The sequence below is a fragment of the Protopterus annectens genome, chromosome 14.part0 (assembly GCF_019279795.1).
Source record: "Protopterus annectens isolate FY-2018-M chromosome 14.part0, PAN1.0, whole genome shotgun sequence".
NCBI classification, from domain to species: domain Eukaryota; kingdom Metazoa; phylum Chordata; order Ceratodontiformes; family Protopteridae; genus Protopterus; species Protopterus annectens.
In genome coordinates, this window is record NC_056748.1 from 840057617 (window position 1) to 840075484 (window position 17868).

Consider the following 17868-nt stretch of genomic DNA (forward strand, 5'->3'; position numbering starts at 1 on the left):
TCAAGCAGAATTATTATCCTTCACAATATAGGGACTACTTTCACTACCCCAACTGGCTAAAGGTTGTTCCACCACATCGAATTCCAACTGTAACTATTTTTATGGAAGTGGCAACTCCCATTAGCAAATAAACACTAGCCTGTAGCAATAAGGGAACATACCCACTGATCAGACATCAACTGCAAGAATCTCCTCTTACACAACGTCAACACGCCAATCCAACCAAGGCAAAGGAAGGGTAAAAGATGGAGACGGAGTAGCCAGTACTGTCTGGGAGTCTCCAGTGTGGGAGAGAAGGTGTCTTTCCTCCTGCCTTTCTGTAATCCATGCAGACCTTTTTATGCTTGTACTGATATGTCCTTTTTCCTTTCTGAAACAAAGATGATACTGGGATAACTGCATTTAACAAATGAAACATTTGTCTGACCATCTCATGGCTGTACCCTGCTCCTCCAAATGCATAAAAGACTACCTGTGATGAAGAACCAAACAGAAGCGCTTTTTTGCGGCATCTTCAAGTAAGGGCTGCTATTTGACCTAATCATGTCTACCTCTGAACTCTTATGACTCTGATACTGGAGCCTGTGGACATGTACCTACATATCAATCCTGAAGGCTGTTTGAAGTAAGCTTTAAGAGTTTACCCTTGTATTTTCATTTAGAATATCCTGTGGTTTTGTCCTCAATTTGTTTTAAGACTCCTTGGTATTTAAGTTTGTGACTCTGGCAGCTCAGCAAAGTGGATGAGTATATCTTATTACCATAACTAGTCAAAATCCTATTTTCCATATTGTATGATCAGGTATTAAGGCCAGAGTTCCACCTACATCATTCAGAAGCGGCACTACCAATGGATCTGCCATAAGGTTGCTATAGTAATATTTAAATTCCTCCTGCACCTTTCTAAATCTATTTGGTTTTCTGCAGCCTTGCAACTGGGACTCAAGCTTTAACGATGTTGAAAGCCACTGAATGAAGGGAAGATTAGGGACAGCCAATGGCTTGAGCTCCTACATCCCTACCAGCATAAAGTAGCTGCTCTTAAAAATCTCCCCTTTTCACCAACTGAGGTGTTCCCTCATCAAATTCTGCCTCCCAAAGGAGAGGTACTCTGACATGGAATAAGGGGAGACAGCTGCTTGATCACCAATGTCATAACCAGAAGAGGAGTGATTTGAAAACACACTGATTCTGTCATTCTAAGTCTTAATCAGAGTCTGGTAGGGAGAAACCCCAACGTGGAAAATCGTAATGGCGAAAGATCAATCTTCTTACATCCCACCACATATTCATATGCACACATTCAACAATGAAACTGTAGACACTGCAGTAGTAGGAGCTGGGATATGTAATGGGGAGAGATACAGCCTAATTGCTGCAACATGGTAAAAGTACTCAGTCAGCCCAGTATGAGGAACCTGTTGAATAACCCCAAAGGTGAGTCATCTGTGTAGGTATTTAACTTATTCCTTCAAGGTCAGGAGGACCAAGCATTACCCTTGGAGTGCAGATATCCTTCATGGATGCCTAAGAACCGTAAACAGGACTGGATGTCAAAAAAAACTCCAGACAGGCCTGGGTAACAGTATGTGCAACACTGGCTATGTAAAGAAGCCCACTACCTGCCTCTGAAAAGTCAGGACAGAAGGGGACTTTCTCCTCCCTGAATTCTCACTGGCCTCAGGTGGCACAAAGCAGTCCCATCCCGGCACTGTTAAACACAAATTTCTGCACAGCTGCCTAGGGTCACAATATCATCTTATTATCAAGTCTACATATTCTTTGACTTTTGCTGGTTCAGTCCCTTCTTCTACTGAAACAGATACCAACTTTTGACAGTTCACCTGGCAAGCAGCCTGCCTGCACAAAAAACTTGAAGTTACTTTTGGTCTAAATAAGCTGCAGGGGTCCTAGACCATTTTGCAGTTTTTCTCTTTAAAGTATCACTGTGTTCAAAGGAGATGCGTTCTCTTAACAGGAAAAGGGAATGGAAATCTTTTTTCATGAAATTCATCTTCCACAAGCATGGTTGCTGTAGCATGTTCGTCAGGGAGGTCACACACCTCAGTACAGTACACTCTCAGTTAACCAGCACCCATGGGGATTAATAGATGCCGGATAACTAGTTCCTGGTTGCTTGAGAGTTACTATTAAAAGACAGGCCTGACTAATAGTGTACCTTATATAGTATTTGTTTGGTTTGACTTGTTTTCAGGTTAGGGAGAGGGAATTTATTCATATCTTCCTTTTTAAAACTCTAAAAACGTAAGGTATGTTTCTGCGGGGGGTGGGGGACAAAGGGCAACACACAAAAATTGTACTGTATTTCTTCGGTTTTTTTTTGTTTTTTTTTTTGCTGGTTGCTGAGTTCCGGTTAACAAAGTTTACTGCAATTTAAAAATTCATTTCAGAAGTCACAATCAGGGAAAAAAAATAACACTCAAGATTATTAAAAGAAAGTTCTCACACTGGATAATTAAAACTTATCCACTCTGGAAGTTGTCTGGGAAGGTAACTTAAGCAGGCCATAAAAGACCTAAAGGTAATGGAGCAAACACAGTTTCCTTTATACATAAAGCCATCCAAACACTGATTCAGTAAGAGTTACACTCACAAAGCATTCAAGTCTAGCCTTAATGTAGCAATGCTCCCAATCGTGAACATCCATGAACATAAAACTACATCATAAACTCCTGTTACTTCATTACAACCTGTAACTGGTGATGACGCAGTAAAAGAAGAAACCTTTCTTTTCTCTCTCTGCTCTAGACTGAATTCCTATCAAGCAGATGGGACCATCACAGGGACATCACTGATTCTACTACCAGAAATCAGTCAAGAGAAATTTTTGATAAACACTTGATTAATTTAAACAATATATGGGACTCTCTTCTTTTACTATGCCCCTAACGTTTACAGTCTCAAACTCAAACGTTGCCCTCCTAAACAAATGACACACTTGGTACAAAAAAACTTTTAAAAGATGCCTGCCACACTTGCTTACTATTTTTTTTTAACAAGCAAGACAAAAACCTTAATGAAGAGGGGGATCTTTCCCTCCCTTCTAACTGATGTTAACTTCGCACAAAGAAGAGAAAAAAAAGCAATGTGGGGCTCTAAGGAAAATATTAATTCTGTCAAATTTTAGAAAAATTAATCATACAGAAACTTCTTTACAAAGAGAAGACTTTAAAAAACACAAACTCTATAATCAAGATGCAATAAAAACTGGAATAAGCATGGTACACAGGCTGGTAAATATACTTCCAAACATCAGTTCTTTGGATCCACAGGGCAGTTCAAAACTCACACATGCACTTCTGGAAGACCTTGGAACAAAACAACCAATTAAAAATATCTTGCACTTCATAAAGACAGATTTCTAATTTCCAAATTCTTTCTCTGAATGTATTCAAATACAGACACTAACATACCACAATCAGATGACCAGAAATACAGCAACTAACTTTCACAAAACAGACAATATGGTTTTGGTTTCAGTCATCATAGTAAGCTGTGTGAAACTGTATTTTCTTAGTAAATGAAGGTTCACAGCATCAGCCATGTTGGCCAATCACAAATTACTCAATAAGAGTAAATGAATGACATACTTGGATAGAAAAAAAAGAATAAAATCCCCAAAGTGAAACAATGGATTGGCTGTAAAAATAAGAACCCAATTTTGAAACATTATGAAAAGGGAAGCAATAGTCTTACCTGTTCTTGGGGCCACTAGACACCACAGGAAACTAAATGATCTGTGGATCTCTCAAAAAAAGAGAGTCAACTTTTATGCTATACATTGTGCTCTGGCCATCTACAGCAATTAAATCAAATATAAAGATGTGAGCTTTAATATAATTTTATGCACATTCCAGAGTATCAAATACCTGGTTAAAACATGTCAAGGTTCACATTTTTGGCTTAGGTCACAGCAAAAAATAATTGTCCTTTTACATCATATTTACAAGTTAATATTTCAAATTTAAGTGAAAGAAGATGAATGACAGTAAATCTTGAACTCCAACAGCTTACATACCTGGTACTGCTGGGCATCTCCCAGTGTTTTGAATACCATTGCCACCATACCATGGGCTCTGAGATGCATTCTGAAACTAGGCATTGCACACTTTGTGGCTAGACTAATAACACTATGAAAAATGAGAAATAAGCATTCAGAAACACAACTCCATACACATTAGACAATATGTAGGAAAATACTTAAATTGTGAAAACCAGTAGTTAGTTCAATGTTACTGTAATTCAAACTTAAACTGTACATACAGACAATACAGCAAGTTGGAAAACAGCAATTGACAAAAAAAACATAACTGCTTAAATTAAAAAAAATGTTCTTAAACTGCAGTACATTTTGGGTAGCATACAAGTCCTTCCCTTTATCTAAACCTTGGCAGACGTTAATTATTGTGTAACCCAAATAACAAAACTGATCAGATGTCAGTGCAGAGAATGTCTTGCTGGACAGCTTGCTGGAAATTAATTAGGAGTTAATGTACTTATAGCATTCTGTGTTGTCCAATTTCATTATTCCTAATGATAGGGTGTTGGGATCCAATATCGGATCCAATCCAGCCATTCTAAAGACTGATGCTTTAATTCTTGAGCTCCTCTCACTCCCACAATGCCCTGCACCAGCCCTAACTCTAAAGATTGCATTTAACAACCCAAAGCATGAAAGGAAAAAATAAACACTATAGAAAAAATGTATGCATGCACAGACTAATCTCACCCTAATCTGGAGCTAGGACTGTAAAGGTTATGGAGCTCTAGTTCTTCCAAGCACCTCTAGACTTTTCTGGAAGGGGGAAGGCTGGGTGGGAATGTGAAGGATAATGAAACTGGACAACAGAGATACCAAGTTATGCTAAGTACATAACTCCTAAATCTGATGTTGTCCATTTTATTATGCCTCACAACAGGGACAGAATCCCCAGCTACCGAATTCCTAGGCAGCCCCTATGGAAGGATAAGCCTGAGCACCGCATAAGCAAAGGATACTCTGTTCCTGGAAACTATATCCAACTTATTATGAGACAAAAGTGTGTGATTTTGACCAGGTTCCTGCAGCACAATTTCTTCAAGCGAGGTTCTAGCGGAGAAAGCAGAAGTAGTCGACATTTACCTGGTAGAATGAGCGCTCCGTGAACGTGGCAACTCCAAACTTTTCAAGGAGTAAATTGTAGAGAGAGAACTTTCAATCTATTTAGCCAAAGTTACTTTTGAAACTGCTTGGCCTAACATATTAGGTAAAAAAGATACAAATAATTGTTCAGACTTTCTATGTTCCTTTGTCCTGTGCAGACAGGAACGCAAATGTCTATGAACATCTAGTGCGTGGAGCACATATTTACCCTGATTGGAGTGGTTATGGAAAAGATTGGAAGATGAATGGACTGATTTAGTTTTGCTTCAGTGGTAACTTTATGCAAAAAAGAAGGGTTTCTCCTGAGAGAAACTGTCTTTGAAAAAGATAACATGTGGTTTTGATGAGAAGGCCTGTAATTCTGATGCTCTCTTGGCCAATGTAATGGCTACAAGAAAAATAGTCTTCCAGGATAGAAATGTTACGTCACAGGAACTAGCCGGCTCAAAAGGTTAAGTAAGGACCTTGTAGGATCAAAGTCAGACCTCAAGGAGGGGGAAGGATCTTTAATCAAGGGTCTAAGTAGAAAAATTCCCTTCATAAAGGCTTTACACAGACTGGATACTGAAATGGGAGTAGAGCCATCTGAATTATTTGTGGAAAGAAAATTAGTAATGGCTGCCAGTTGCAACTTAACTGTAGAGAAACTGGCTCCCTCCAGAAAGAGGGAACTCAGCAAAAGAACAGCTGAGACAGGAGCAGTAAAAGGATCTATATTCCGTTTCAATGCCCAAACTGAAAATCTCTTCCATTTGCTATTGTACACTTTTTTGGTAAAGGATTTCTGAGAAGTGAGAATGATCTTCCATACCAGGAAGGCCAGCCTGGACTTTTTTAAAATTATTGGAAGTGGAGAAACCAAGCGGTTAGTCTTAGGGATTTGATGTTGAGTCATAGGGACCCAATTTTGGGGGGTGGGGTTCTGATGGGTGGGAAATCAGATCTTGTCTGGGATCCAATATCCATGGTGGATATTTGCATGAGATTGAAGGACAGAGAACCATATCTGATGAGGCCAGAAAGGTGCAATGAGGATTAGAGCTCTCTCTAACCTGCTCGCCTTCTGAAGAACCTTTGGAATTAACAGGATTGGGGGACTAGGCATATAGGAGACTCAGAGGCCAATCGTGAATCAGTGTCCCTTGGTGACTCCCCCTTTGGAGGGATCACACCAAAGTATCTACTGCATTTGGCATTCAGGGGAGATGCAAACCGGCTGCAGCAAGGTTAGTCCCATCGCTGGAAGATTTGATTCTCTACGGATTCATTTAGGGACCACTTGTGTGGAGTCAGAATAGACCTGCTGAGCCTGTCTGCTAGAACTCTAGATCTCCCCGGGAATGTGCATTATAATAAGTAAGAGGTTTAAAGAGATCACCCATTCTGACACTTTCATGGCCTCTCTGCATAACGGATAAGACCCCCCCCCTCCCATTTATTGATATACCAGACTACTGACATGTCAGAATGAACTGCTATCATTCCTACAGGCAGGCAGTCTTGGAAGGCTTGCAACGTCAGAAGGACTGCTCTCATCTCTAGAACATTTATATGCAATTTGGTCTCTGTTGGGGACCATGTGCCTTGGACAAATCTTCCTTCGAATGCGCCCCCCCCCACCCCAACAAGGAACCATCTGTGGTCACTCTGGCCATACTGGGTGGAAGGGAAAAAGCTCTGCTGAGCTGCAGGTCATCTGACAAAAGCCACCATTGAAGATGATGCCTGCATATAGAGGTCAACTTAATGGGTGTGTGTAAAGAATGGTGCATGACAGACCACTGAACTGCCAATGTCCACTGAAGTACTCTCAAAGAATCTTGCCAATGGAACTAAGAGTATGGCAGCTGACAAGGAACCTAGCATAGTTGGAACATACCTTGCTGGGGGTGTGGGCATATCCAGTAGGACTTAAACTTGTTGCCTCAGGGATGACACAAGTGCGACAGCAAGCATGCTATTTGAGCGACTGTGTTCAGTTGCATCCCTACAAACTCTGTCTGCACAGATGTCTTTTTTGACTTCACCAAGTTTGTTATTCCCAAAAGTCTGAAAATGTACAACAGGTACCGAGTAGCAAGAACCAGTTGATGCCTTGATAGTGCTGTCAGGAGCCAATTTGTCTAAATAAGGAAACACCTGGAATCCTTGCAGTCTCAGGTGAGCTGCCACTACCATCATACATTTGGTAAACACTCTGGGGCTGTGGTGAGTCCGAAGGGTAGTGCTCTGAACTGGCAATGACTGGCTTCCAGCCGGAAGCACAGATATCTCCTAGAGTGCCTGTCGATCTTTATATGACAGTACACATCCTGGAGCTCTATTAAGCACATCCAATCATCCTGGTGCAGCAATGGCAGAATGGACTAAACCGTCACCATGTGGAACTTTGACTTCTTGACATATAAAACTGAATTTGTTCAGGTCCAATATGGGCCTTAGGTCCCCTGTCTTATTTGGCACCAAAAAGAAGCATGAATAGGTTCCACATCCTTGTTGTTTAGTTGGGACCTGTTAGATGACTCTTTCTAGAAGTTTCTGAACAACTTGTAAAGCTTGCACCCTCTGACTAGGTAGAAAACCGGGGACATTATTTCCAGAAGGTAGAGGAGGAAGGAAAAAGGGAATGTAGTAGCCTCTGGAAATTATGTTTAGCACCCAGGAATAGTTTGTTAGTTTTGTCCAAGTACCTTGGTGCAACAATATTCTGCTCCTGACCACCTCCAGAGTAGGACAGCTGGGCAGAGCTTCAGGAGCGCTGATGGGGTTTGTCAGAGAAAGGTTTGCTGAAGCTCTGATTTTGAGGACCCCCCTCTGCTCCTAGGGTGGCATTGGTTATTAAATCCTCACCCTTTGCCTCTGGATGAGGAATCTCCATTAGTGTCTGGGAAAGAACTCACGATTTTCTGAACCACATTTTCTTCCCACTAAACTGGTTCCTTGAAAAAGGCCTCTGAGGGGAAGAAAACTTGATCCCAATAGCAGACAGTGTTTTTCCCTCTTGCTCACTGCCGGTGAGTGTTTCATTAACAGACGGTACAAGTAAAGAAAACCCATCAAAGGGGGCACTGGTGAAAGAAGCCTTAAATGGTTCTGCAAAGCAGCAACCAGGAGTGCCTCCCAAGGGCTATGCCTGACCCGACTGCTCAAGAGGTCCCTTCTGTAGTACTGGAAATCAACCTTATTGAAGAATTCTACAGTGACGCAAGAGTCATTAGTTGGGGAGATACCTGGTGTGGTCCTCCTGCAACATACATTCTAAGAGAGGGTTGGTGAGTTCCTTGACCAAGTCCCTCTGAAGACGCATGAAATGTGCCAAGTAAAGCACTCTCACAGCAAAGATTGTTGAGGCCTAGATGCACTTCCCGTATCTGTCCAGTACCCGGGACTCCTTGTTCGGGGGGGGGGGGGGTTGGATAGAGGAGCTCTGTTGTGCTAGCTCCTTCTTGGTGACCACTGACACTATAATGGCATCCACTGGAATACCCTTGGTCCAATAAGACTGGTCTGCCGGAGGGCTGTGAAAATTGTTGGTGCATTTGGGGATAGGTTCCACACTGTCAGTCTCCTTCCAAGCCTGTCGGGAGAATAGATCGATAAGTTTTGGCCACCGGTGGGGTGACCCAGGAAGTACATGGGCCCATCCCAAATGCCTCCAGAAACACAGATTCCTCAGAAGGAGTTTGGGAAGATCATCCACACTTTCATTTCAGGATCTCAAGGATATCACCGAAGGAGATGTTGTCAGGTGAAGACAGAGGGGCTCTTACTCCCTCACTGAAATCGGTATTCTCAGTCAGGGACTTCAACAGGGAGTCTCTACATGCTTCCTCTTCCACGTCCTCTTCCGATGCAACTCCTCTGTAGGACAGTCACAGGAGGACTTGGGAAAGGAAGGGGCCCCCTGTAGGGGGTGGGCTGGAGGACCTCCTGAATGGGATGACCGTGGAACAGGACCACTGGGACCAAGGCTTGGACCAAAGACTGCCTAGGATTTGGGGTGGGGGGAGGAGATAAATTTCTAGGCCTAGGGAATACCCTCACTGCCACCTTGAAGACAGACAGACCACGGGGATCGATCTCCCTCCCTCCAAGGCTGAAATAGTCCCAAGAGAAATGGAAGAGATCACCTCGGATCCATAGCCTCCAGATGACACTGGCCCCGAAATGTCAAAGGCCAAAACCCAGAGGGAAAGAGAGATACGGCCAAGTCAGAGCCGAAACCATCCCTGTGGAGTTGGTGCCGACAACCTTGGGTCCAGGACCCACCCTGCTCCAACAGCCTCAGCAGAGTCAATCTGGGACACTGAGTCGAGGAAAGAACCATCCTTGGCTCCGTCGACATCTCTCTCAAGGTATCCGGATCCTGGGATTCCAATGCAAGTGGTTGGATTGGAAGAAGAGATGGTATAAAAGGTGATGGGGCTTTCACAGATCCAAAATGGGTCAGAGATTGTAAAATTCTCATCTTGATCTGAGCTTTGGGAAAACTCCGCATCATCCTGTCTATCTCTGATCAGGAAAGCCTAGGGGACCCTTCAAGAAACTGACAAATGGGAAGACCTGGCCGGAGAAGGGGACTTCCCATGCTTTTGTGTGTGGCTCTTAGTCCTCAGATCAGACACCTTTGAATCCAAGAAAGATTTGGAAGGAGATGGTGAACTGCAGGTAAGGACCACTTCTGTTGGATCTGACCGAGCCTTAAGATCTGAGGTCTTAGGATGTGAAGCATGTCGAGTCCAAGGAGAAGGCAAATCCGATGAAAGATGTTAGATTTGAGCAGCTCCTCTGCTCCAAGGAAGGCCTCCTTTGATCTGAAGAAGCTGGATCTGACAACTTTGGTCATTTTTCGAGAGAGAGTGGTGGGGAATGCTTCTTGAGCTCTTTAGACACGCTGCACTTGAGGGTAAAAGCCCTCTCAAAATCAGTTTATTGTGGTGATCTGCTAAGGTGCGGAGGTTGAATCCTGCACACACCTCACACTCTTGGTCCAAGTGATATGCACCCAAACAGTAGGCACTCCTCTTGCCCATACCACATCTGCAGGAAGAGACAATTAACAAAAACTTACCGGGAAAAGTACAGTTTTGTACCTACCATAAATGTAGATGTTCGAATGTATACACTGCTGCAGTCATTACACTTGGGTTATCCTGCCATCAGGCAGTTCCCCAGTCGGCCTGAGTTCCACAGTCTTGGTCCGGCGTCGGCTGCTGTCGCCTCCTTCCTGACGTCAGTGCGACAGGGGTATACAAGATGCAGCCAATGCCATTTTCTTCAGTTTTTCTTGCCCCAGATGTCAGGTGCCTCTAAATAGGTAAGCAATTCCAATTGCTAATAAAACATACATAAGAAAAGCAAAAATCAACTTACAGCTACCAGCAAATACTCCCCATAGGTAGTAAAGGGTAGAAGACATAGGTACGTATCAGCCAGTAAGAGGGGAAGGAGGGAGGGTAACCTGGATTGCAGCAGTGTATACACTCGAACATCTACATTTATGGTAGGTAAAAAACTATACGATGTTCATCATGTTACACTGCTGCAGTCATTACACTTGGGTAGAATCTCAAAGCTGAGGTAGGGTGGCTGGTTCTATAAGGCATTAGGGGTGGCTATAAGGCCCCTGCAGCACTGCAGTGGCGAAGCCAGCTCTGGATTTAGAGTATAGAGGCAGATGGTAATGCTTGGTGTATGTACAGAACTCCAAGTTGCTGCTTCCAAAATATCCTTGGGTAGGTACTCCCCTGAGGTAGGCAGTTGAAGTGGCTGTTGCCTGGTGGAGTGAGATCTAATGCTGCTAGGTACAGGTTTTCCATGGTATGTGTAGCAGAAACGTATACAATGTCCTATCCATTTTAAAATAGTCTGTTTTGAAATGACTTTTCCCTGTGCTCCTGCAGCATATGCTACCAATAATTGCTCAGATTTTCTGAAAACTTTGGTTTTGTCCAAGTAGAAGCGTAACTGCCTGTGAATGTCCAAAGCGTGCAGCAGTCTCTCCCCTTTATTCTGTGGTTTAGGATAAAAAGTTGTCAGGTGAATAGTTTGGTTTAGAGCCACACTGGATACCATCTTTGGCATAAACTTAGGGTTAGTTCTTAAAGACACCCTGTCCTGATGGAAAATGAGGAAAGGTTCCACTGCCATTAGTGCCTGTAATTCTGAAACTCTTCGTGCTGATGTTATTGCCAGGAGCAGAGCAGTTTTCCAAGAGATATATTTTAATTCTGCTGTGTTAAGTTTATTTTTCCAAAACAAAGTTGAGGTCCCAAGTTGGAGTAGGTGCTCTACAGGGCGGTCTTATGTTTTTAGCCCCTCTGAGGTACTGTTTTAACAGAGGATTAGAGAAAATTGGTGGCTCCGTGTTGTAATGAGCACAGATGGCAGAGGTGTGGATCTTGATGGATGAGAAGGAGAGGCCTTTGTCCAGCATCTCAGTTAAATATTGTAGTATCTGAGGAATGTTTGGGACAAGATGGTCAAGGCTGTGAGCTTGGTTCCAGGCACAGAATCTCTTCCATTTATCCAAATAGGCTTTCCTGGTACTAGGCCTTCTGGCCTCCAGAATGACATCCATAACAGCTTTGGAGAGAGGCATTTCTTGCTTGACTAAGGAATTTTCCATGCAGCTAGGTTTAAGGTCTTTAGCTGGCTGTGTAGTATTTGATTGTTGTGCTGAGTCAGCAGATGTGGGATTTGAGGCAAAATCCAGGGTGGTTCTTGTGCTAAGCTTAAGATTGGGTACCAGTGCTGGTGTGGCCAGTCTGGTGCAATCAGGATCATCTTTGGCTCTTCTTGCCTGGCTTTTATGAGTACCTTTGGCAGGAGAGGTAGTGGTAGGAAAGCGTATACTTGTAAATTCTCCCAGCTGAATGAGAGAGCATCCACTTTCCATGCTTGTGGATGGTAACTCCTTGTGCAGAAGTTTTGTAGCTGGCAGTTTATTGGGGATGCAAACAGATCTATGTCCGGGCTCCACCATTTCTGTGTTATCATTCTGAATATTTGTGGATTCAATTCCCATTCGTGGGGATCCATGATGTTTCTGCTTAAGTCGTCCGCCAGTGTGTTTTTCTCTCCTGGCAGGATTTGTGCTTGCAGATGAACTTGAAGGTTTATAGCTGTGTTCCAAAAGGTCATGGCTTGTCTGCATAGGGGGTAGGAGTGAGTGCCCCCTTGCTTGTTTATGTACCACATAACTGTGGTGTCTGTCTTTAGCAGTAGTTGTCCCGGATGCAGCAGGTCCTTGAAAGCTATAAGGGCATTTTGTATAGCTAGCATCTCTTTTTGATTGATGTGAAGATGCCTTTGTTCTGCGGGCCACATGCCCTGAATACATTTGCCTGCCATGTGTGCTCCCCAGGCATAATCCGATGCATCTGTTGTCAGTGTTTGCCTGGCTGTGGGTTGTGTGAAAGGCTGCCCCTTGTTGAGGTGACAAGCTTGAGCCCACCACTGAAACTCCTGTTGAAGGCAAGGGATTAGTGGTATAACTGTTTCCAAACTTTGACAGTGTTGAGACCATACATTCTTTAGGTACCATTGTAGTTTCCTCATATGCAGTCTGGTATATGGAATCAGTAGTATGCAGGATGCCATGTAACCTAAGGCCTGCAGAATTTTTCTTGCAGGGAGTTGGGTCTTTGTTGCCATCAATTGAAAATATTGAGTCAGTTGTCCTTGCTTGTCTGGCGTGAGATAAGCCATCTGGGCCGTTGTGTTCAAGCTGGCACCCAGGAATATAATCTCTTGTGAGGGCACTAGTTTTGATTTCTTTTCGTTTACTGCGTATCCCAGGCAACTTATTTTTTTTTTTTACAAATGCCAGATGCTTTAGAAGAATGTCCTTGCTCTCTGCTTGAATCAGGCAGTCATCCAGGTACGGATAAATTTGAAATTTCTGTCTGCAAAATGCAATTACTGGTGCCAGGCACTTTGTGAAGACCCTGGGCGCAGTAGATAAGCCAAAAGGCAGTGCAGAGAATTGGTAGTGCATTGAACCAGCTATGAATCTGAGGTATCTTCTGCAGTTTTGTCTGATAGGGACATGCAGGTATGCCTCCTTGAGGTCCAAAGTCATGAGCCAAGCTTTCTTGCCCAGCATGGGAAGAAGCTGCTGTAGTGTCAACATTTTGAATTTCGGAACATCCAGGTAAGTGTTTAGAAATGAAAGATCCAGAATGGGCCTCCAGGCTTTGTCGTTTCTGGGTACCAGAAAGAGTCTTGAGTAAAATCCTTGTCCTTGCTCCTGTGATGGTACCTTTTGAATAGCTCTCATATCCATGAGTGCTGTAATTTGTTTTTGAGCCTCTGCCCATTGATTTGGTGGCAGATTTGTCATTCCTTTTAACCTTGGCAGAGTGTGAAAGTGGAGCCTGTAATCTTGAAATACAATGCTGAGAACCCATTTGTCTTTGGTGATCATTTGCCAGTTTGTGGTAGAAGAGTGTCAGTTTTCCTCCCAAGGGGGCTGCCGCCAAGAGGGATTTGTTTGGCAGCTGTAGTGGGAAGTCATTGGAGCTGCTTTTTATATGGTTGGGGCCTGTCTTCCCCTTCTTTCTGGCCTGATGCAACCTATTGTCGAGGTCTCTAAGGACCTTGTGTTTGACCTCTACCTCTTGGACGTCTGTAACTTCCCCTTTGAGGTCTCTTTGTAATTGGAAAGGACCAATTCTTAGTTGGCCAGTTTCTGCTACATCTAGGAGGCTGAACCTGTAAAAAATCCTTCACCGTTTGCATAGATTTTGCCTTATCCTCCATTTTCTTTAATACCTCTTCTGCCTTAACTCCAAATAACACATCCTGCTGCAAAGGTGCATCCAATAATTTTGCTTTAACATGATCTGGTAACGTATGTTCTTTTAACCCAGCATGTCTTCTAATGACAGAGCCTGTAACTGCTGCTCTGCAGGAGGCCTCTAGAGAATCAAAACCACACTGCAAAGTATGCTTTCCCACTTGTTCAGCTGCATGCAATAAATCTTGCATTCCTTTAAAATTAGGAGGATCTGACTCTGGAAGCATTTTTTGTTTTAACTGAGACAGTAAAAATTGCTGATATTTTTAGCATGTGAAACTGGCAATTTAAGGCTCTTATTGTTAAAGTTGCAGACGTATATACTTTCTTTCCCCATCTGTCTAATGCTCTGGAATCTCTGTCAGAGGGAACTGGATTCTTGGCTGATGAGGCCTTAACCCCTTTGGGTCCCTGAGAAATAGTTTCAGGGTCAGCTACAGGGCTTTTATACAGAAATTTATGTGAGTCAGGGACTCTGTAGTATCTGTCAGGTTTAACAGGGGCTGGAGGTAAGGAAGCTGGATTCAGTATACACGTCATCCACAATATCTAACACTGGCGGAATAGCAAGGGGTCTGTGTTGGGGTAATAAAAGGAAGTCTCTGAGCCTTTTCTTGGATTCTGAGTAATCCTGGCCTTCCCAGTGGAAATGCTCCCTCATGTTATGTAGGGTTTCCCCAAAGGAGTAGTCCTCAGGCGGTGAGGCTGATGGAATTGATTCCTTAGCATCAGAATCCTCATAAAGGGGTAAAGAGTTTGCTAGGTCTGAGGATGAATCAGAAGAGATGGACACCTGGTCGGATGAGTCATAGTCTGCATCCTGTCTAGGCCTTTTATCAGGAGGGGGTTGGGACCCCCTGATCAGAATGATTAGGTCTTCAGCCATTTTGAGCATTTGTTTCTTAGGCATGGAGGCCTGTCCTGGAGAATGCTGCATTTGTTTATTTGATTTTAAAGGAGGCTTAGACTTAGCCGAGGGTTTAATGCTTAACTGAGTAGGTCTGAAGACACCCTCTGAAGCTGTGGGTTGCTCAGCTACTCCGGATCCCTCTGAAAGGTTAGTCTCGGTAGGCTGAATAACTTGTGCGTCCGAAGGCCCAGCCATCTCCACGTGGAAGTCAGAGGCGGCCTGTGGTTCTACAGAAGCAGTCGTCAGGGGCTGTGAAGGCGCCTCGCTGAAAACCGGAGAACCGGCGACTGGCCTAGAAGAGGCCTCGTCGTCAGTTTTGGGCCTCGGATGCCTATCCTTGTCTTTGCGCTTTTTGTGTATTCCGGTCATCGGAAGTTCTGACGGCATGGTATAATTGAATTTTCTACCAAAATAATGTAGGGCAAAAATCAAACAGACGTTTAATAGTGCGCTTGTTAAACCTAGCACAAAACCGACAACCAGTAATGTCGTGGTCTGAGCCTAGGCATGGGATACAACAGGAATGGAAATCCTTATGAGGTATTTGCTTCCCACAAGAAATACAAGTAACTTTTACTGACATCGGTCTGAGGCAAGAAAAAGTTTCCCCAACGGGGTACTTAAGCTTTGTAAAAGACTTTGATTCTGGATTCGGAATGAAAATCTCAGGAGACGGCCAACCATCACTTGCGAACTGCTTTTGCTTCAGGCACCGCGCAGCAAGAAAGACTGAAGAAAATAGCGTCAGCTGTATCTTATATACCCCTGTCGCACTGACGTCAAGGAGGAGGCGACAGCAACCGACGCCGGAAGAAGACTTTGGAACTTAGGCCGACTGGGGAACTGCCTGACGGCAGGATAACCCAAGTGTAATGACTGCAGCAGTGTAACACGATGAACATGCCTTTTTTTTTTTTTTTTTTTTTTTTTTTTTTAAGTATAGATCATACAGGAGAGAAAAGTGGGAAGAAAGAAAGACTACCCTACTAAAAATCTATGTCGGAAGGGGAGGTTAAGAAAGAGATATGATAACAGAATAACTAGAATACAAGGAAAGAGAAGGAACTAGATTAGAGTAGACCAAAAATTTAACTCATCTTAGAAGGAAGCTTGAGATGCTTGGCAATTACGTCTATCAAGGAAGGTGGTAAATGAGATCTGAAGAGTTAAGGCTGGTGCACGGCACTGAGGGAGTGACAGCAGCTCAAACCTAAAAGCAATAGTCTTTTGAATGTCCAGAGCAGATCCTAAGACCCTATCGTGAGGAAGAATGAAATGGACAACATTAGATTCAGCATTTCTTTCTTTACCATTTATAAATGAATGGTGGCATCTGTTGTACAAGTCAAACAGTTACACAAGGCATATACAACAGCAGCAGGCACCCAAGACAACAGATTATGAACTACATTATTTAAACTTCACTACAGGAACGGAATCTTACTGTTTGTTCATATAAATGGCAAGAGGTGACTAAAGACAAGTTCTACAAAAAAGAAGTTATGTGCTCACCATAACGTTCCATCTGAGTAGGTACTTCATTTGTCTGCAACCTGTGGGTATCAGATCCGATCTCGGATCCGAGCCAGCAGCTTTCCAAGCTACAAGATCCGAGCTCCTAGCTCCTCCCCCCTACCCATAATCCCCTGCTATGTGCTACATTACCTCAGATCGAGTTTTTTTGCCTCTTACATTACTCCTACCCTCGATAGAGGAAGCAACACCAGATCACTGTCCTAATAGCAGAACAAAGATTTCTTTGGTGATCAGGAGTCCCGAAAAAGGATCGGGGGATGGCAGGGGGGGGGGGGGGTCGGTTGCAGACAAATGAAGTACCTACTCAGATGGAACGTTATGTTGAGTACATAACTTCTTTATCTGAAGTACTTACTTCATTTGCTCTGCAACCTGTGCGATAGAGTCCCCAGCTACCTAGGGAAAACCCTGGGTGGCCTTATGGAAGGATATTCCGAAGCACCGCGGAGCCAAAGGAAGCCCTACCTCTCAATACCATATCCAACTTATAATGAGAAATAAACGTATGAGAAGAGGACCAGGTAGCTGCTGAGCATATGTCATCCAAGGGGATCCTGGACCAGAAGGCTGCTGAGGTGGCCACAGCCCTCGTAGAATGAGCGTGAATTCCGGTAGGAACCGGTTTGCCTGTAGATAAGTACTCGTGAACTATGCATTGACAAATCCAATTTGCTACAGTCACTTTGGAGATGGCCTTATCCATGGCCGATTTAGCAAATGACACGAACTGGTCCGACTTGCGAAAATCTTTAGTCCTGTGCAGGTAAAACCCAGTTGTCTGTGCACATCCAATTTATGCAATTTGTATTCTCCTCTATTCTGAAAATTTGGGAAGAACACGGGTAAGTTGATTGATTTATTGATATATGACTCCGAAGCCACCTTAGGTAAGAACGACGGATTAGTCCTGAGGAACACTCTGTCCTTGTGAAAAATGAGATAAGGATGCTTCATACATAAAGCTTGAAGTTCTGAAATCCTTTTGGCTGAAGTAATGGCCACCAAAAAGGCTGTTTTTCAAGACAAGAATTTTAATGGAATCGAAGCCGCGGGTTCAAAGGGTGGGCCTGTCAAGGCTTGTAAGACTAAGGTCAAATCCCATGGGGGCACCACCACTTTCACCGGAGGCTTCAAGAGGAAAACGCCCCGCAAGAAGGTTTTACATAATAGTCCGTCTACCACATGGAAATGGGAGATGGCTGCCAATTGCACTTTAACTGTAGAAGCACTTGCTCCTTGTCTAAAGATCAACGACAGGAAGTCTAGAATAGTAGGAATAGGAACTGTAAATGGATCAAGGCCTCTATCGTTAGCCCAGACAGAGAAACTTTTCCATTTGCTGTAGTAAATGTCCCTTGTAGTCGGCTTATGTGCTGCAACTAGAATGGCCTTAACAGGAGATGAGATACCAGGAGTCCTAGCCATCAGTGGAACTGGAGCAACCAAGCCACAAGCTTG

General features: G+C 43.6%; 1 protein-coding gene across 1 annotated transcript in view; it reads right to left on the minus strand.

The window, feature by feature from the left end:
- Positions 1 to 17868, minus strand: part of WAPL (WAPL cohesin release factor) — a 3318690-nt gene that overhangs the window by 1546042 nt on the left and 1754780 nt on the right. The window contains exon 10 of the mRNA XM_044056596.1: positions 4040 to 4151. Within this exon, the coding sequence (XP_043912531.1) occupies positions 4040 to 4151 (112 nt within the window). The remainder of the gene's footprint in view (positions 1 to 4039; positions 4152 to 17868) is intronic.